This window comes from Apium graveolens, chromosome 2 (genome assembly GCF_009905375.1).
Source record: "Apium graveolens cultivar Ventura chromosome 2, ASM990537v1, whole genome shotgun sequence".
NCBI classification, from domain to species: domain Eukaryota; kingdom Viridiplantae; phylum Streptophyta; class Magnoliopsida; order Apiales; family Apiaceae; genus Apium; species Apium graveolens.
Genome location: NC_133648.1, coordinates 1,426,868 through 1,447,309, shown reverse-complemented (window position 1 = coordinate 1,447,309; position 20,442 = coordinate 1,426,868). Strand labels below are relative to the sequence as shown.

At 33.7% G+C, this 20,442-nt stretch overlaps 3 protein-coding genes across 4 annotated transcripts; all 3 read left to right on the top strand.

Annotated features, from left to right (window-relative positions):
• The first annotated feature begins 5,392 nt into the window (after nucleotides 1-5,392).
• LOC141706628 (histidine kinase 2) lies at nucleotides 5,393-15,869 on the top strand. Of its 2 annotated transcripts, none has more exons than XM_074509407.1 (14): nucleotides 5,393-6,711; nucleotides 7,038-7,304; nucleotides 8,126-8,608; nucleotides 8,730-9,005; nucleotides 9,699-9,868; nucleotides 9,985-10,197; nucleotides 10,294-10,480; nucleotides 10,667-10,718; nucleotides 10,807-11,036; nucleotides 11,823-11,921; nucleotides 12,412-13,079; nucleotides 13,574-14,080; nucleotides 14,713-15,150; nucleotides 15,335-15,869. In XM_074509407.1, the coding sequence occupies exons 1-13, from the start codon at nucleotides 6,322-6,324 to the stop codon at nucleotides 14,960-14,962; spliced, it is 3,792 nt and encodes a 1,263-aa protein (XP_074365508.1). In that variant the 5' UTR covers nucleotides 5,393-6,321; the 3' UTR covers nucleotides 14,963-15,150; nucleotides 15,335-15,869. The 2 variants fall into 2 exon arrangements, with proteins under 2 accessions (XP_074365508.1, XP_074365507.1); XM_074509406.1 differs by having other exon boundaries at nucleotides 15,328-15,869.
• A 900-nt stretch (nucleotides 15,870-16,769) lies between these two features.
• On the top strand, nucleotides 16,770-20,260 carry LOC141706626 (F-box protein At3g07870-like). The gene is made up of 2 exons (XM_074509405.1): nucleotides 16,770-18,179; nucleotides 18,758-20,260. The coding sequence occupies exon 1, from the start codon at nucleotides 16,888-16,890 to the stop codon at nucleotides 18,139-18,141; it is 1,254 nt and encodes a 417-aa protein (XP_074365506.1). The 5' UTR covers nucleotides 16,770-16,887; the 3' UTR covers nucleotides 18,142-18,179; nucleotides 18,758-20,260.
• LOC141706522 (F-box protein At3g07870-like) lies at nucleotides 18,840-20,025 on the top strand. Its single transcript, XM_074509252.1, has 2 exons — nucleotides 18,840-19,183; nucleotides 19,368-20,025. The coding sequence occupies exons 1-2, from the start codon at nucleotides 18,840-18,842 to the stop codon at nucleotides 20,023-20,025; spliced, it is 1,002 nt and encodes a 333-aa protein (XP_074365353.1).
• Nucleotides 20,261-20,442: the final 182 nt, after the last annotated feature.

Below are 20,442 nucleotides of genomic sequence, written 5' to 3'. Positions count from 1 at the left end.
TTCATCCTTGTCGGGAGGATCTAGTAAGGGGCACCGGAAAACACGTGTCTCCTATAAAATCAAATTTTATGTTTTTTTATTATTAAATTTTTTAAAAATATATGAAATTATTTCTTAAAAATTCAAAAATATAAAAAAATACTGTCAAAATTTATCCGATATCCCTTTAAACTAAAATTTCTAGATCCGCCGATTCTCGCCGTTGTTGCTCGCATATTTCAGCTTGTCTATCATACAAAAAGGGGGACCCCATGACATACAAAATGACACATACATGTTTCGACATTATTTCTTGATTTTCTTGACTGAGGTTGATGTTTGTTTACTTGTCGCTTAACTAAAAATTACATACACACACTCTTCTTAATTTATAGTATTATTATATTTACAACAATAAGAATTTTTATATGTGAAGCCAGTTTGGTTTATTGACTTGAAAAAAATCAACTTCTGATTTCCTCAGCTCGTTGTCATCTTTGCGTCACTGCCTCAATAATACTACTTGTTTAAGGAAAGCAGGCGCTTAGCTGGATTTTGATTAATAATAATATTCAGGGCGGCATATATAAATTATTTCGGAAAATTTAAAATTTTGCACTAAATTTTTTATGATTTTGGACGGTTAATGAACTCACCTCTGTTTTGTATTTGCGTTCACATCATATTTCAGAAATATTTTTGTAGAGAAAAAAAGGGTGATTTCCCTAAATGTCCACCGCAAAAACAGATGACCCAAAATGTTCATATTCAAAATTGATGTCTTAAAATACTCACATGACGCGTACATAGTACATGCATATCCAGAAACACACATTTTTAGAATGCGGGGATACACATGTCACACATGTACATCTTTCTTTTTATTTCAGTAATCAAAAATTGAAAATGTAAAAAAAAATAATTAAAATTAAATGCATATTTGTGTAATGCGTATCTTCAATAAATATTTTTTTTAAAATAAATGAAGACACACATGTTTGAAATGCGTGTCATGGGATGTGCATTTAAAAAATGCGTGTTTTTTTAAAGTTGGATACTCCTTTTCAAAATACGTATTCTGTCGATGTTTATGGTCATGCACTCCGAATCTAAGTATTTTGGCTGGTTGATGCTGAAATATGGGTATTTGAGCATTTTCTCGAAAAAAATGTAAATAATTAATTTCTTCATCTTGTTCTCAAATATTTTTTTGGAATAGGGAAATAAAATTGTAGATTTAGGAAGATTTTTTTTTGTCTTCAAATTCTTCGTTCCACTTTTGAAAGAATTAGAAGAGAAAGAAAATTAAGTCATTTTATATATAAAAAAATTAGAGAATTTACCAAAAATACTAATTTTTCTAAGTTTTTTTGCAAAAAATACTATCTTTTCAAATTTATTGCAAATATACTATCTTAATTGCAAATATACTATTTTAATTATTTAATAATTATACTATGTTGACTGTACCTATGCTGACTGTGCGCTGACTGTACCTACGCCGATTGTGCGTTGACTATACCAAAGCTGACGTGGCACTTGGGTCCCCACCCAATGTTGACGTGGCACTTGGGTCCCACCCTAACGCTGACATGGCAGCTGACATGGCACTTGGGTCCCCTCAACGCTGACGTGGCAGCTGACTGTGCAAGTTGTGTGACTGCAGATGTGGCAGGAGGCCCCGCAGGCGCAGCAGCAATCAAAAGCAACCTTAAAAAAATATTTTTGCAATTTTTTTAAAAAGTGACAAAATATTTTTGTAAAAATATTTTTAGCCTTGGGTATTTTCCAAAAAATCCCAAAAATTTATCCTAAGCTCGGGAACACATTATTCAGGATTTAATTATTCTTGATCTTTGTTTAATTTTTCATCATTTAATAATGACTATGCGATTTTCATCTATATTATAAGTAGTTATAGATTATATGAAAATAATTAATATTCGAATCATAATTCTTGATCTTATAATTTAAGTCGGTAATATAGCACTCTATTTATTTCAAGACGATGCTGTATAATAAAGTGAAATTAAAATTAATTAAGGTTTAATTATGTCAAAACGGCACCAACCAAGTTTCTAGTGGTTATACCTTCTTACCATAATATATATTTTTTAAAAATCTGTTTGACTAATCAACATTTTGGTGTTAAAATAGGGATTAATCAATCAGCCCATAATTCTAAATCCGGTTCATCTAAAATTTTAAGTTTGCAGAGAAAATCCTCAACAAGATATTTTGCATTTCAAGACGTGAAAAGCCCTAACATGATCTCCCCCGTACGATACGGGCCGTCACGATTGATAACAACAAATATACAAATTATAAATTCAATATTTAAATTAAATAAATGGAGGTGGGAGTACTCGAATCTGAGTCCTTCCGTAATAGGATCTTATACAGTACTCCTCAAGACGAGAAATGCCCTAACAGGATCTTCCCCCGTATTTAATAAAGCATTAAAATTTTAAGATTTTAGAATAAGTTCCGAACATGATTTATATTTTTAATACTTTTTAACAAAACAGAGAGCGTATATTAATCAGCATTCATCTTTGATACTCATTTTTAACGGCATTACTCCAAATAAAATAATATTATATTAGTAAGATAAAATAATGAATGTGACCAATGGATTTGCTTTAGTACGTGGAAAATTATTCAATAAAAAATATTATCACATGTGAAAAAGCGACATGTAATAATCGTACCTTTTTTAACTTTACACTTGTAGGTATCTTACACGTATTGTAAAATTAAAATATAAATAAATACTTAGAGTTAGAATAAGAAAAAAGAATCTATAAAGGCGAGCAAGAATGTTTTGTTTAGATGATGATAATAAAATGACACCTGGCCCTACATGGCTAGTTGGCCGCAGCTGATTGGCTATCAAAATATTTAGATTATTTGTTTAATTATTTTTTCTTTTAGACTTATTGTGTTAAAATAATCTCTCATGGCATGATTACAATTTACAAATGTTCTAAAATTGAAACATTTTTTTAGTATTTGGTAAGTCATTATTTAAACTCGGTGAAATTGAGTTTTTCATCCAAATATACTTGACATTTATAAATGAGTAGTGTTAGGTTCTCCAAATATCGTTCCCCAAAATTTTTATTAAATGATGTGGCTGACACATGATTTATTTTAATTCATGGGCGCATAATGCACGCATGTCCCATTTTATTATTAAGAAGATACCAACTATTCATGTGACACATCAGTTTTGAGGAAATTTTTGGGATAAAAATTTGAGGTATTTAGTATTTTCCTTTATAAATACGATAGATAGATTAACAATAATTCGATCATATGTTTTTCATGATTAAATAATAATTTTTGATAAATAATCCAATTTTTAAAAAATTGTCCCATAAATTACAGTATGTTGCTAGAGTTCATAAAAATGTGGATAAGAATTTAGATTAATTACTGATTTAAATTTAAAATTTTGGATCAAAACAGTTGAAGATAGACCGGACGTATTGACGTATTTAAGGATACGAGTAGTTGTTTTTTGTAAATTTATACAAGTAATAAAGGGCTTGATTTGCCATAATATTCTCTATCACCTGATCTGATTGCATATATCCGCTGATTTTATAATTAAATAAATTTAAATCGGCTTATTAAAAACTCATATAGGATTGGGTAGTGAATAGTGATAGGTTCAATTATAACAACGTGTTCCAGTTTCATATCAGAATCTTTTCAATTTACAGGCGTTAAACTTTGATGATTGAAAAATAATTTGGAAATTGTAACATAATCTTTATTACTATATATATATAATTTTTTTTGATTTTGCAGTTTAAAACAATAATAAGAATATCTTCAACGGTATTGTTAAAACTGTTAGGTAAAATAATTTAAAATTGAAATTATTTAAAAATTTACCGGAACTATAAGATTATTTACTATTTTTAAAAAGTAGTATGTTGTTATTATTTCAGATTATTATAAATAGAATGTATTATTTGAATATGATAACATATTATGTGTGATTTAAGTACAAGTTGTTAGACATTCGATAAATATAACCAACGCAGAAAGATGAACTAAATTTTTAACTAAAGGGACGGTATCATTGGCGTGGATAATTTTTTACAGAATATATTTATGATATATTTGACACATTTTAGTTAAGAACTCATTTCCATTGGAAATGCTTTAACATATATATATATATATATATATATATATATTTTAACTTGGTGTTAAGTGCTAACCAACCATTAAAAGTGAATTAGGGAAAGATAAATGGTTAAACATCAATGTAATCATCACACCAATTTAAGTGATTAGTTAAACTTTCTTCATCTCAAGTTCCATAAACATACTTGGGTTTTACAAAATTTAAATTAAATGGTAGTAATGGGAAGAGTTAGCCGACACACATTAGTTCGTCATTGGGGCCCACAATCCACATCATAAAGCAGTACAAGTAAACATATACGAGTACTAATTTTGTTCACCATTTTTATCTTCGGTTAATTTCCACTAACAGAGTACTCCCTCCATCCCGTATAACATTTCCTATTTTGACTTCGTATACTGTTCATGATAAGCGATTGACTACTAATTTACGTCTAATCTATAAGAGGAAATGTAGTCTATGTGATTTTGTTGGATTCGTATTTATGAGTAATTTAATATAATGAAATTTTTATATTTAATACTAATAAGAAATTAAATATATTAATAATTAAAAGTGTGTATTGGTAAACGTGTCCAACACAAATAGGAAACATTTAAGGGACGGAGGGAGTAGTATTAAAATTCCCAATACTTTTTGTATGAATTTGAGAGAATTAGAAATATCAATTTTTTTTTCGGTCTTTCTAATGTGAGCCATTGGGCACACATTAGTCACTAACTCTAATAAAAATAAGTTCTTTTTATTGATGGAATTGATGTGAATGCAGGGGCCATTAACATTTATTATTCAACCACCAATAAGAAGAGCCCATTTATATGAGAGTTAGTGACTATTGTGTAGCGTCGGCCACAATCCTAGGTGCATGTTAGCAAGAAACCCAATTTTCCAAATGATACAATCCTTTTTCTTGAGTATTCTTAAAAGCATTGCATAGATGCCCCTCTTTCACATTTTTAATTTTTTACTGATTCCTCTGAACTCAACACTCTGCTTTCTTACAACTTAGGTACTAGTACTACTTTTTACTACCATGCCTCTCTCTCTCTCTAATCTCTCTCACATTCTCTCATAAAAATCTCTATCCCTCCCCCCGCTCTCTCTCTCATTCTCTCTTAAATCTCTCTCTCTCTCTGTCATTCTCTAATAAAAAAATCTCTATCTCTCTCTGTACCTACTTTATGTATAGCACTGCATGTCTATATATCTCTATATCTGCCAAGAGGCAGAAAACCAAATACCCCAAATCTTTTACACGCTGGATGCTTCTGTCTTTTTCAACCCAACCCCTCTCTCTCTCCCAAAAGCAAAAGATAGCTAGTGTAGAGAAAATAACAGTTCTTATCTTTTTCTACAGACACACATTTTCATATACATACAAACATACTTACATCTAAAATCTTGCATTATTATCCAAGTGTGTCATTTTGTTTCTTGTTACATTTTTTTAAATCAAAAATAAAATCTTCCCCACTAGATGATGAGATAATGATATACTTGTACTCAAGGCCTTAACAACATAAGCTCAAAACCAAGAATATGAGAGAGAGATAGAGAGAGTTGGAGAGAGAGAGTGAGAAAGAGAGATAAAGAGGAAAATAAAAGTACTATCTTTTGAACCCATCATTGTTTCCAGTTGGGTTTTATAGTGAAACCAACAAGGTATCATTCAATTTTTATTAATCATCATTTTCTAGGAAATAAAGTTTTGATCTTGATACTTCTTTGGTCCATATTGAGCTGTAATAGATAAGTCCATGTTTTTATTTCTATCTTTTTTTCACTTGTGTTGTCATAAATGATTCTTTTACAGCTTGCTAAAATAGTACCTGGTTTTAACCAGCTTATTTGCTTTAGCATGATTGCTTCTTGTTGTATTATGTGTGCTTATTTTTAGACAAGTTTTTTAAGTCTTTACTGATTGGAAAAGTAAAGAGGAGGATAATAGATGAAATAGGAAAGAGATTTGTGTATATGTATGTAGATGCTGAGAAGTGTAATTGTACCCAAGATTCTTTTCTGGGTTTTTTGTAATTGGGCTTTCTTGGTCATTTTATCCTTGTATCTTATCTAAAAGATCCATCTTTTTGAGTTCTTGGAGGTTTTGTTGGAGCTAGTCTTGTTGTTAAGTCACTTTTTGGGTTGAATGAGTAGAGGATGTTTCGAAAGGTTTGATTTTGATGAGTTCTCTTGAATTGTTTGGAGTTCCTCTTAAGCTTTCCAGGATCTTTTTGAAGATATGTAAGTGGATTTTGTTGAAAATGTCTTTGAATTGTAAGGTTGTTGGTTCGAATAGCAAGTTACCTGCTAATTTTAAGCTTAAAAAGGCAAATGAACCTCAACATAGGTTTAGTTATGGCTATGTATGGAAGGCACTGCTTTCCTCTGTGTTTCTTGTTGTTCTAGTTGGGGTAGTTTGGTTCTTGTTCTGCCCGAATGATGGGAGATTTCAGATGAAGATGGAGACTACAGATTATTGTGATAGGAAATCTGGTGTCTTGCATGAACATTTTAATGTTAGCAAAGAAGAATTTGAAGTGTTGACCTCTTCTTTCTATGAATTGGATCAGGTATTGTTTCAATTTGTTTCTTCAAGTTTAGTTTTCTAATACTCAGGATGTTGAGGAAAAAAATTATCTTCTGAACATTTGTTGGATTACGAAGCACATTTTCGATGATTTACTTATCCAAGTTCAAATACAATTCCTAATTTTTTGTGACTAAAGCATTTATGTTGTCCGCGAGGAGTTTTCATTCGTCTCTTAAATTTAATTTCTTTAGTGATTGAGAGTCACACGTTAAAAAAAATTATAGCTGCCTTTTATAATTGTAGTCGTAGTTTACATTACTTGCACATAGGGATTTTGTTCCTTACTTGTTAACTATTGTATTGCAGATGGCATGCTTGAAATGCACCAAACAGTCAAAACATGAAAGTTACCATCGTAGTAGTGGCATCAACTGTGAATTTGTTATGCCAACTTTAGATCACCAAAGATTTGAGAAACAACAAGAGGGGGAAGTAACAAATGTAGGGTTGCAAGAGCAATGCCCTGTCCCAGCTGAGAACACCTACTCATTATTGAAGGAGGGCAAGTCGGTGTCAGAGGTTTTACATTCCACATTTTCATCTATCAAGTCAAAGTTTCAGAGTAATGAAGAGGTATGGACATCAAAAACAACTATTGCTCTTTCTTTTGTCATGTATTTGTGTAAGTTGTCGTGTTACATTAATGTAGATGGCCAGTAAAATTAACAGTTTCATGTTTATGAACTTCAAGAACTACCAGGTGCATGACCATAGTAAAAGTCCTTGTCAACATTGTCAAATCATTTTTTAGGACGTCTTCTATTGTTGGCAAAGAAAAAGCTGTCCTCTTTTTGCTTCCTCCTGTTCCTTTCAGCACTAAAAATATAGAGATTTTGAGGGTTGTGAGTTAAATGCTTGTAATCCAGACTTCTGACTTTGGATGAGTAGTCCATAGATTTGAAAATTAATTGGCCTTTTCTTAAAATCTAAAGATTGCATTCGAAATTATTATATACCTCAGTATTATTTCTTATAGAATCCGAATTCCCCATGGATCACTTTTATTTACATTTTACTCTTAACCGACTGAGAAGATTTTCGACCTTATCGCTATAGGTTATTAGGTGAGCAGTTCAGCAATGCAGCAGGTCCAGAGGAAAATGTGCATATCTAGATCATTTTCTGGTTCCCTCTTTGGTTAGTCAGTTCTGGCTGAACTGACGGGGACCAAATAAAGTTTAAACGGGCAATTGTGAATCTCTGTCTTTAGTTTAGTTACTACATGCCTGGATTGGAGCTGATTTTTTTATATTTTATATACTAGGATTTATGCACAGGGCTGGGACCTGACTATGGTTTTCTTATGTCAATTCAGATTTAATTTTCCAATCTATGCTTTGGTGGTAGAGCTAGTATATTATATTTACTCATGTCATTGTTTTGACTTTGATCAGTATATGCAAATAAGGGAACCGGAGAATTCAGCAACAGAGGATTGCAAGAGTTTTTCTTTTTGTTCAGCAAATTTACTCTTGTGTGCTCTTGTTGGATTAGCAGTCTGCTGTCAGATATCTGGCTTTAATTTTAAATTTTGGAGGAGTCAGGAGGTGATTCCCCCTCAGCAACATCCAGTGCATCTCCAAAAGGTCCAGCAAAAGCAACAACAACAATCCCAAATTTCTTCCAGAAGTGCTGGGAAGTGGAGGATGAAGCTCCTGTGGGCTTTTGTCTTTGCAGGGGTAACAGGGTCTATTTGGTTATTCTGGCACCTGAATGAAGATATTGTTTTCAGAAGAAAAGAAACGCTGGCAAATATGTGTGACGAAAGAGCACGTATGCTACAGGATCAATTCAATGTGAGCATGAACCATGTTCATGCGTTAGCTATTCTTATCTCCACGTTTCACCATGGAAAACAGCCTTCTGCCATTGACCAGGTAATGCTCTTACTATTATACAGTGACTTAAATCATAGACATCATTAATACAATAAATCTGATGAACTGTACATTTTCATCGATTATGTTTAAACTTGACAATTATTTCTTTAATCTCCAGAAAACATTTGGAGAATATACTGAGAGAACTGCTTTTGAAAGGCCTCTTACTAGTGGGGTTGCTTATGCTTTGAGAGTTCCACACTCTCAGAGAGAGCAATTTGAGAAGCAACATGGATGGAAGATTAAAAAAATGGAAACCGAGGACCAAACATTAGTCCAAGACTGTATACCGGAGAATTTGGATCCTGCACCAGTTCAAGATGAATATGCACCAGTCGTATTTTCTCAAGAAACAGTCTCACATATTGTTTCTATAGACATGATGTCTGGAAAGGTATGCTATACATGTCTTATTTTTCCACATTAAACAAATTCTAACATGTAATGCTCCAGATGATGATCTAATCTTATGTTCTACGTTTCTGTATATGATTTTGACATTAGAGTTGTTAGAGAATAACCTCGCCTTAGTATGTCCAGCTGTAGGCACAGTGGCGGATACAAAGAAAGAAGGGATTGTGTGTGTGGGTGGAGGGGGGGGGTTAAACTTCTGCTCAGCACATTACCAAGTGGTGATAATAGTTATTTATTCTTGTCACTAACAGTTTGTATATAGGAAATTTTCTGCAATGGTATACAGTTTGTATAGCAGGATGTTTGCAAGAAATAAAAATCATACGAACTACTAGAAGAATCGTGCTCGGAATTAAGTATAATAGACTGATGGTCATTGACCCAGTTCGGTAAAAAAAAAATACATATAGAAAATAAATTAATGATGGTAGTGCTAAACCATGTGTTCCCTGTGCGTTCCATAAATAAATAGCCATCATAAGAAAACATATTTTTTCATTGATAAGAAGGTACTCAAGAACTTGAAGATTCTAATCTGAGAAAAGCGATACAAGTACCCATGTAGATAAAGTAAACCAAAAAAGAGAGGTGACATTGTAATTTAAAACTATAAAAAAAAACTTGTGCAGTTCTATTTATGTTTGTAACAAATTCTTTTTTCATTGATATACAGGAAGATCGGGAGAACATATTGCGAGCAAGGGCATCAGGAAAGGGTGTCCTGACTTCTCCCTTTAAATTATTGAAATCCAATCACCTGGGTGTGGTACTTACTTTTGCCGTCTACAACACTCATCTTCCTCCTGATGCTACTGCTGAGCAATTTATTAATGCTGCTGTTGGGTAGGTTTATATCATTGCCTTTCATAAGTTTTTTGGTGGTTTTACTCATTCAGGACCTAAATGAAATATAAGTAGATATTTTTAAATTTTAAAACTGGAATTTCCATTTGTAACAGGTATCTAGGTGCATCCTATGACGTCCCTTCACTAGTGGAGAAGCTTCTGCATCAACTTGCTAGCAAACAAACCATTGTCGTGAATGTTTATGATACAACAAATAAAGCGGCTCCAATAAATATGTATGGTACCAATGTCACCGACACAGGACTGTTGCACATAAGCACACTTGATTTCGGCGATCCAACTAGGAGACATGAAATGCATTGCAGGTCAGATATTTCTGCAGTCACGTATCAGTATACACAATAGGAGAATGCTCGTCTTTCACTCGTAAAAGACAATTTTTTTTCCGGTTTTTCTCTCAGGTTTAAGCAGAGGGCCCCTCCACCTTGGACAGCAATAACAGCATCTGTTGGTGTTCTTGTAATAACTTTGCTTCTGGGTCATATATTCCATGCAGCCATAACTCGAATCGCTGAAGCTGAGCTAGGGTATCAAAATATGAAGGTACTTATGCATCGTGCTGAAGCTGCAGATAAAGCCAAATCTCAGGTGCGTTCATACTCGATTGCTGGTTTACGAAAGTATTTAATCTGTAGCACTGTATTTAAGGCAATATGCAAAACCTTTATGTCATTATAGATTATACGGGACCCGCTAGTTATTAAGTGTGCCTTCTTCTTTGGGATTTAAATGCATTTTCACTAGATCCTCTAACTAAAATGTTGGCTATTGCAGTTTTTGGCAACAGTGTCGCATGAAATCAGGACTCCAATGAATGGTGTTTTAGGTGAATGAAATTCATAACATACCTGAATCATCTATATTAGGAAATTTGGAATGGTAGTTGATGTACTAGTTTTTCTGATTGACTTCAGGCATGCTTCAGATGCTCATGGACACAAATCTTGATGCAAACCAACTAGATTATGCACAGACTGCCCATGCTAGTGGTAGAGATCTAATATCACTTATTAATGAGGTTCTTGATCAGGCTAAAATTGAATCTGGCAGACTTGAGCTGGAGGCTGTTCCTTTTGATCTTCGGGCTGTTCTTGATAATGTTTTATCACTTTTCTCCAGCAAATCTCATGACAAAGGAATTGAGGTAAGAAGTGTGTTACCAGTTCACTTCATGACAGAAATGGAACTTTCCAAAGCAGATTAAATTTTAGCTGCTGATCAGTTTATTCAAACAATAAAATTCCATGTTAAAGTTTACATGTATCACCAAAGCCTCAGGGTTATGACTTCTAATACAGTGCCCTTTATTATAATTTACTATTATTATTTTTGTGAAGTTATTTTATTAGAAAATATATTGAAGATTATTGAATAATTTCAAAGGAACAAATATACCAACCATCTTTAGGTAACTGACAAATTGTTAGAAATTTAGGATGAACCAATTTTTTTACACTCATAATTTAATAATAGTAAAAATATTTTGGAATACAATTTTTGATATAAATAGTATTATTTATAGTTGTAGTTATGTTAGTTGTGCTTGTTCATGATATGAATTATTAAAACAGATATTGTGATTAAAATTTAGAGTTTTGTTTTTTAAGGTGTTGAAGTACAGTATTTGTTATAAATTCAACCAAATTGACAAGATGAAATCAAAACAAATTTAAACATAAAGGTGGTACATTATTTTAATATACCCAAGTATAATATACCCAAGTATAATATATGTAAAATAATAATTATAAGTACCTTTAACTACAAGTTGCCTCATGCTCAACTCATAGATGAATCTAGGTTGATTAAATAATTGATCAGCGGCTTAGATTCAGTTTGCTGTAAAATGATCCAAGCAAATAGTTTCTGTAACTAGGACCCATACATTTGTTATATCGATTCTTACAACCTTTTGTTTTTTATGGAAAAGTTGGCCGTCTATGTTTCTAATCAAGTTCCTGAAGTTGTCATTGGAGACCCTGGACGGTTGCGGCAAATAATCACAAATCTTGTTGGAAATTCAATTAAGGTTTGTTGAGCTTATTAGATATTGGGTTTCAGTCTTCTGGAAAATGCATGCGCTAGAGATTCATTAGTATGCATGTTTTTGGATATTTTTAAAAACAAATTGAATGCTGCAGAGCTTGCGGGTGAATGCTGGTAAAAACTTAGGATTTCTTTTAGTGTTGAACCTTAATGTTTTAGACAAAGTTCACCTTTTTTAGTTTGTTTCTTATTCTAATGTAAATCTATCACTCAAATATAATAACCTCTTAATTGGTAAATTGTCATTCTCTTTCATCATTTCACCGGTCACTTGATTTTATGTCATTTCTCCCAGTGGTTTATGTTGTGAGTTTAGGGTGTGGAGTTCAACGTTTTCAGGATTTGTCGTTGAATCAATATATGATTCACGTGTACAAAAGATCCATGATTAATTACTCAACATCTTATAAATGTTTTTCTTTTGAATTTGTTTTGTTTGCAGCATTTTAGAATTTAATGTGTTTGAAATGCAGTTTACACAAGACAGAGGCCACATTTTTGTCTCGGTGCATCTAGCAGATGAAGTTGGGCACCCACTTGAGGAGCAGGATGAAGTGCTGAAACCAAATTTTACTCTAGTTCAAGATCGTCTAAACAAATCTTGTAACACACTGAGCGGGTTCTCTGTGGTTAATAGATGGAAAAGTTGGGCGGATTTTAAAAATTTGAGTGTTGGTGAATCGTCAAAGGAGACGGAAATTGTCAAAATATTGGTTACTGTTGAAGATACAGGGGTTGGAATCCCAAAAGAGGCACAAGATCGCATATTCATGCCCTTTATGCAGGCCGACAGTTCTACATCACGAACATATGGTGGAACTGGGATAGGATTGAGCATCAGCAAGAGGCTGGTGGACCTAATGGGCGGAGAAATTGGCTTTGGCAGCGAGCCTGGAACAGGCAGCACCTTTTCATTCAGTGTAGCTTTTAAGAAAGGAGAAAAAAGAACTCCTGATTTAAAGTCTCCACAGTACCATCCAACTGTTTCAGAATTTGCGGGATTGAGAGCATTGGTAGTTGACGGGAAAATCATTCGAGCGGAAGTCACAAGGTATCATCTTCGGAGATTGGGAATTTCAGTAGAAAAAGCTTTGACTCTGGATTCTGCTTACTCTTATCTCTCTAGTAACTCCAAGACAAGGTATATTTCATTTACTTGGCAGAATTTTCCGATATATTTTTAATGGCTTGAAGGGGCAATATTTATTGGCCTTTCTATAATCTTATTAGGTGGTTGAACTTATCTGCATTAAAGGAAGAGAAAGATACGAAAAGTTGGTCATGATTGAAGAACAAAGGATAACCTTTGAGAAATTTCGAAACCTGCTTGCATAGAGATATTCTTTAATTAAGAAACTAAAGCATATACCACGATTTACTGTATATAAAGATCTTGTTAATCTTAACACACAATCACATCTTGTTCCAAATACATGTTAGAAGCTGATCAATCTTTTCCACCTGAGCTTGTTCGCATTAAAATTTCATGTATCTTCTAAATATGCTTTCCTCTAATGTGAAAATGCTAATATCAATAATTAAAATCCCGTATTAGATTATAAAAGTTTGCATGACTAGACTGTTTCATATATTGTACTCTTAATCATTACTGTGAAAATTGGTTTATTTCTGCAGCATATCAGGTCAGTTGGCCATGATTCTTGTTGACCAGGATGAGTTATATGAGAGGACTGATATTTCCCACAACAATATTCTTAAAGAATTGAGACCAACTAGCAGTTCAAGCATCCTAGAATTTGGTCCAAAAATTCTTCTGTTGGCAAACTCCAGTTCCTACGAAAAGTGCAACGAGCTCAAGTCGGCTGGGTTAGTGGATGCTGTTCTAACAAAGCCACTTCGGCTAAGTGTATTAATTCTCTCATTCCAAGAAACCCTTACTACTGGAAAGAAGAGGCTGCCTTCAAAAAGTAAACCATCAACTCTCGGGAATCTGCTCAGAGACAAGCGTATCTTGGTGGTAGATGATAACGCTGTTAACAGACGAGTTGCTGAAGGTGCCTTGAAGAAGTATGGAGCAGTTGTTACCTGTGTAGATAGTGGGAGAGCTTCTCTACAGATGCTTAACCCACCCCACAATTTTGATGCTTGCTTTATGGATCTCCAAATGCCAGAAATGGATGGGTAATTTACCTTCTTTTTGTCTTGATAGCTTTTAAACATATTTATCTATTAATATATTTTTTTCCTTTGAGATTTAAATGTACAAGAAGCTTGGACAGCATATAAGATAAACATAGTTTCATAGCTTATAAATGCTTATAGAGCTTTATTGTTTCAATTATTTTCAATCTTTTTGTATAACTACAATCCAACGTGAAATTTGTACTATCCATTTTTTCTTTAAATTTTTTTAGATGAATGCTTTCTTACTTTACCCAATTTCTACACAAGCCTCATCTTAAAAATTGCATTCTTGTTTGTTACTCTTTCACCTTTATGTTTCTTCAAAGTTTTCGTTCCAATTCCGATTCTATTAAAGCGAGCATTTGTTGTCTTTGAGTTCTCTAATCTAGTTTACCCAGTGACGCCTCTGATCTTTAATAGCGACCCGTGACAATGATATGCTAGAACTGTGTTATTTATAACCATAGATTCACTTGAGTGTTTAGAGGACGATCGAGAATAAGATTAATTATTGGCGGTCTTGATGCTTTTGAGATCTCATTTTGGATTGTCTCTTGGTACTTCTAAAGATACTTTTTGACATTTTGTTTGTGACATCATAGCTATATTAACATTTGTCAACTGTACAGGTTTGAAGCTACACGGCAGATCCGCTGTTTAGAGAGCGAGGTAAATAAAAGAATTACTTCGGGCGAAGCATCGATTGAGATGTTTGGTAATGTGGCTCACTGGCATACACCAATATTAGCAATGACTGCTGATGTAATTCAAGCAACAAACGAGGAGTGCACGAAATGCGGGATGGATGGTTATGTGTCAAAACCATTTGAGGAAGAAGAACTATATTCAGCTGCAGCACGCTTCTTTGATTCGGGTTAATAGATTTGAAACCAGCACTGACCTGGAAACCGCAAGACTGTATTAAAAAATATAGCCTGCTAATTAACTTGACATTTTATTAAAATTCAAGCCTGAAGCAGTCTGGTTTTCTGATGAGTGAGACTGATGCCAGCCACTGCTACAGATTGCTTGATAACCCCATCAAACACGTTCTTCTTTCTGACAAGGTATTTTTTAAGATCATTTATTTACATATTTTATAAAATTTCATCATGTAGCACATCAAAATTCTTATTAAAGCCACTGAACAATTTGTGCACTGCTGTTATTTACAGGAGTTTCTCTTGTAAATGTTTGTGACATTCTAACCACGTGATCTGATCTTGACCTATAATTGATTTTAGTTTTCAGGTGTGTTGGGAGTACAATTTATGAATGGTTAGTATTTCGTTGTCACAATGAGCTCGATACCAAGGTTACTTGCCTGCAGAGACCATTCAACATTAACTGATCTTTGTCTTTATTAATCAAATAGTAGCATAGAATCCTGCTTGTACAAAAACCTAGCTATATTATTTAGTATTACACCCAATGACTATCTTCAGTGTGAAAAGCATGAAGCCTTGCCAATATTATACAGTTGCATTGTGGACTTTAGCTGCCCCAGGTTGATTGATCACATTCTTGAAACAGGGTGAGATTTAGTTAGTATAGATATGAAGCTCCACGGAAATGTATATCGTAGCAGCCCGTGGAACTAAGCATTATTCTCGCAAGAGTTTTGTAGTAATATTGGTCTGCTGTTAGTCTGTACTTTCTTGATCACAGTATTTGTAAAAGTTTAAGAATAGGAGGTGCTTGTTTGAAGTGTATATGCTTGTTAATTTGTGAAACAAGGTTTGTACCATAACATTTGAGGCATGTAATGAAAATTATTTATCTTCCACTCTTGCAAGTAGTTATTAAGGCTGATGGGAATTGAGGTGCACTTTCATTCTTGGAATTCATTGTGTTAGCAGGCTATTGCATGAGCCCGTAGAGCCCGTAGGGTTTAGGCTATTGCGTGAGCCCGTAGAGCCTGTAGGGTTTACCCAGTGCGCACCCGAAGGCTAGCGGCTGCGGGTTACCTACGATAAAAAAAATAAATTACAGTACAGTAAATAAGCTTTTTATATACATGCAATCAAACTGTATTCAATTAGATTTTAAAAAACCGAAAAAATATTAAACGGATTTCAGAATCTCCAGAATTTTGGTGAAATTTCAAAATTTTTGGAGCACATTTTAAAATTCATGAATTTAAAAGATCCTCAAAGTGAAATGCCCAAGTCTCCGAAATCGTTCCCAAAACGGTTTCGAATGTCATTTTATTATTCGTCAATCGTGGAACAAAAAAATGTCACGTGCGATTTGTGAGTAAATTTGGGATCAATTTCGGATTAGATAGCATTGCTTGTAACTTCTTTAATATCACCAAATTTGATATTTTTTATAATCCATAATGAATTTTTTCAGATTTCAAAAGATAACTTAAAAATCTGATCTGAACCACCGAATTTCATTAAATTGTTTATAATCCATAGTATATCTCTAAATTTTAAAAGATTATTTTGAATATTAAATTGATACCGGAATTCAATGACATCGTTTTTTATAATTTTTATCGAACACATGCAAATTTTAGTAATTTTTTAAAATCCAAAATAAATATACCGACGACTTTTTGATATTACAAATATCCAAATTAAATACACGGTGTATCCAAAACAATCCAATATAATCCATATCTAATATACAGCTTTTAAAAAATAATAAAAAGACGGGAGTTCTTGAACTCTCCGTCTACATGATGTTAACAACTTTGTTCTTATACAAGACTTTTGATGTTTATCCTACCAACTAATATTATCAGTTTTTACCAGCTCTTCTTGTTCTACACAGCCTAATAATTCAACATTTTAGTTATGAATTTTATCATGGAGAAACCAAGCAAGAAAAGAGATTGCAAATCACAAGAAAATAAGCAAACAAATGAGCTTGCCAGTTTGCCTACTGATATTGCACTTGATATATTTTCAAGACTTTCCATCACATCTGTAATTCAGTCCAGGTTTGTCTGCAGATCATGGCAAAACTTGTCACTAGACCGAAATCTCGTTAGCATGCATTTTTCTCAGGTTGCGAAACGTGATCCTTTGCTCATCTTTCACAGTGATTTTCCTATTCGAAACCAGCTCTCTTTTGCAGAATTTTGTGGTGCTGATAATGATACTAAAGGAGTTGTTAAAAAGATTAGTATTCCTTTTTCTGCTTCCATGTCGGAATTTACTGTTGTTGGATCTTGCAATGGCTTACTATGTTTATGTGATTCCTTGTTTAATGATACTATTTATATTTACAATCCTTTCACTAATTACTACAAGGAGCTGCCAAAAACCATGCAATTTGATGATGAAATTGTGATGTGTGGATTTGGATATCATCCGGAGACTAAGCAGTACAAGGTTGTTAAGATAGTTTATTACTGGATTACAAATATTGATCATCGTGGTGTTCGTAGGATCAGGACTCCACGTACATCAAAATCAGAAGTTTTTGTACTAGGATCAGAGGATAACAAATGGAGAAATATAGGACAAGTATCTTACTATATTGAAAGGAGGTCAAAAGTAGCTCTTTTTACAAATGGAAGGCTTCACTGGCTGACTAGAGGAGTGAGCAACAGTGTTCGTGGTTTAATAATCATTTCATTTGATCTAGCAGATGAAAAGTTTAAAGAGGTTCCAAGACCTGAGTTTAGTTGTGCTGCTGATGGTCGCAAGTATTTCTTAGCTAGTTTAAGAGGATGCCTTTGTGCGGTGGTTTATAAATATGGATTAAGCAGAGACTTGGAGATATGGATCATGAAAGAATATAATGTGAAGGAGTCTTGGGTCAAGGAGTTCAAAATTGGAGGTAATGTACCAGAGTCACCCTCTACCAGGTTGCAGGCACCATTACGGATTTGGAGAAACACATATAATAGGGAATTTGTTCGAGTTCTATGCATATTAGAAAATGGTGAGATCTTGATAGAGTATAAGGTTGGAAATTTGGCTTTGTATGATGTGGCAAGCGGAAGATATAAAGACATAAAATTTAAGGGGATGCCAAGTATTTTTCAGACAATCGTGCATTTTGGAAGCCTGAATGAGATCGATCTCCCAGCTAAGAATTAGGATATTGCCCTCTGCTGCAGACTCCTGTTTTGTTTAAGGTTTTGTAACAATAAGCTTATGTTCCGTAAGATACTTGTTTTTTCAGTAATGTTTTGTTGTTGCTTCCTCAATGTGTAGAACTAGAATGCTTTTAAATGGATTGTAATTACTTCTGCACATTTTGTTATATGCTCCCTTTAGAAGATTCACCAATGTTAGTACAAGTATGTTCTACATGATCACTATTACACTTACAGATGGAAACTAGTGTGGAAGTCATCTATATAACTTGATCTAAAAGCATATGCTACAATATCAAATTCTACATGATCTGCAGAATATATGAGTTCATTTCAGTGACTAGTGAAAACGAAGAATTTATTTACTTAAACTCTAAAAGATATTGGATACATAAACGTTGTACATTCTAATTGCTTGTTGGTAACTTGACAAAATATATGAAAAAAATTACCGGAAAGAAGGTATACTGACACATAAGATTAGGCCAACATTCAATTTATCATGACTTCTTGAAATCTCCGTCATTTTGATGTTAACAACTTTGTTGTTTTGTCTATCTTGTAAGCCTAAATTTATCAGTTTAAACCAAGTCTCACTGTTTTATATTGCCTTGCAGTTCTACATCGGGTTAATGGATTTTAACATGGAGAAGCCAAGCAAGAAAAGAGATCGCAAACTGCAAAAAAAAAAACGAGTATATGGGATTTGATAGTTTGCCTCACGAAATTGCACTAGGTATATTTTCAAGGCTTTCCATCACTTCTTTGATGCAGTCCAGGTTTGTATGCAGATCATGGCAAAACTTGTCACTTGACCGAAATCTTGTTAGCTTGCATCTTTCTCGTGTTGCAGAACGCGATCCTTTGCTCATATTTCACAGTGATTTTCCTATTCGAAACCAGCTCTGTTTTGCAGAACTTTCAGATACTGATGATGGTGTCAATGCAATTGTGAAGAAGATTAATATTCCTTTTTCTGCTTCCATGCCAGAGTTCATTGTTGTAGGTTCTTGCAATGGATTATTATGTTTACGTGATTCATTGTATATGGGTTCTGTTTATATTTACAATCCTTTCACTAATGAGTACAAGGAGCTGCCAAAAACAAAGCTATGATGAAAACGAAGTGGTGTGTGGATTCGGATATCATTCAGAGACTGACCAGTACAAGGTTGTTTAAATTGTCTACTACTGGAGAGTAAATTTTGGCAAAAGTAGTTTTTGTAGGTTCAAGAGCCCACAAAATTCAAAATCAGAAGTTTCTGTACTCGGTCTGGGAGGCAATACATGGAGAAATCTTGGACTAGTACCTTATTATATTGAGAGGAGGTCACAGGGAGCTCTGTTTACACGCGGAAGGCTTCACTGGCAGACTCGATGTATGTACAATGATCGTGGCCTGATTAAAATTTCATTTGATCTTTCTGATGAGAAGTTTTATAGGATAAAAGGACCAGATTTTAGTAGTGTTGCTGATGACCGCACCTATCATTTAGCTAATCTAAAAGGATGTCTTTCTGCAGTAGTTTATAAATTTGGATATGAAGAGTTGGAGATATGGGTTCTGAAAGAATATAATGTGAAAGAATCTTGGGTCCGAGATTTCAAAATTGGAGCTAATATACCTGAGTCACCCTCTACCAAGTTGCACTTGCAACAACCATTACGGATTTGGAGAAACACATATAATAGGGTATTAGTTCGAGTTCTATGCATTTTAAGGAATGGTGAGATCTTGATAGAGTATAAGGTTGGAAAGTTGGCGTTGTATGATGTGGCGAGTGGAAGATATAAAGACCTAAATTTTAAGGGGATGCCAAGTATTTTTCAGACCGTCGTGCATTTTGGAAGCCTGAATCAGATCGATCTCCCAGCTAAAAACTAAGATATTGCCCTCTGCTGCAGACTTACTTTTTGTAACATTAAGCTTATGTTCTGTAAACTATATTTCTCATTGATGTTTTGTTGCTTTCTCAATATGCAGAACTAGAAATCTTACAAATGGATTGTAATTACTTCTGCACATTTGTTTTTACGATTAGCATTTTAAAATGCATCCAATCTATTATTTTAGAGAAAAGAAAGATACATTGGCTGACTAGAGGTGTGTACAACAATGTTCGCGGATCAATAATTGTTTCATTTGATTTTGCAGATGAAAAGTTTCATGAGGTTCCTAGACCTGATTTTGCGATTAAATAATTATGAAGAGTTCTTGAACTCTCCGTCATTTTGATGTTAACAACTTTGTTGTTCTCCAAAACTTTTATTCGCGATTAAATTATTATCAAGTGTTCTTGAA

Excerpts from the sequence above, each read along its gene's own strand:
- LOC141706628 (XM_074509407.1), top strand. The coding sequence starts at position 6,322 with ATGAGTTCTCTTGAATTGTTTGGAGTTCCTCTTAAGCTTTCCAGGATC. Across the intron at positions 9,006-9,698 it reads TAGACATGATGTCTGGAAAG|GAAGATCGGGAGAACATATT; the intron begins GTATGCTATACA and ends ATTGATATACAG. Across the intron at positions 11,922-12,411 it reads TTGTTGGAAATTCAATTAAG|TTTACACAAGACAGAGGCCA; the intron begins GTTTGTTGAGCT and ends TTTGAAATGCAG.
- LOC141706522 (XM_074509252.1), top strand. The coding sequence starts at position 18,840 with ATGGGATTTGATAGTTTGCCTCACGAAATTGCACTAGGTATATTTTCA. Across the intron at positions 19,184-19,367 it reads TTATGTTTACGTGATTCATT|GTTCAAGAGCCCACAAAATT; the intron begins GTATATGGGTTC and ends TAGTTTTTGTAG.
- LOC141706626 (XM_074509405.1), top strand. The coding sequence starts at position 16,888 with ATGAATTTTATCATGGAGAAACCAAGCAAGAAAAGAGATTGCAAATCA.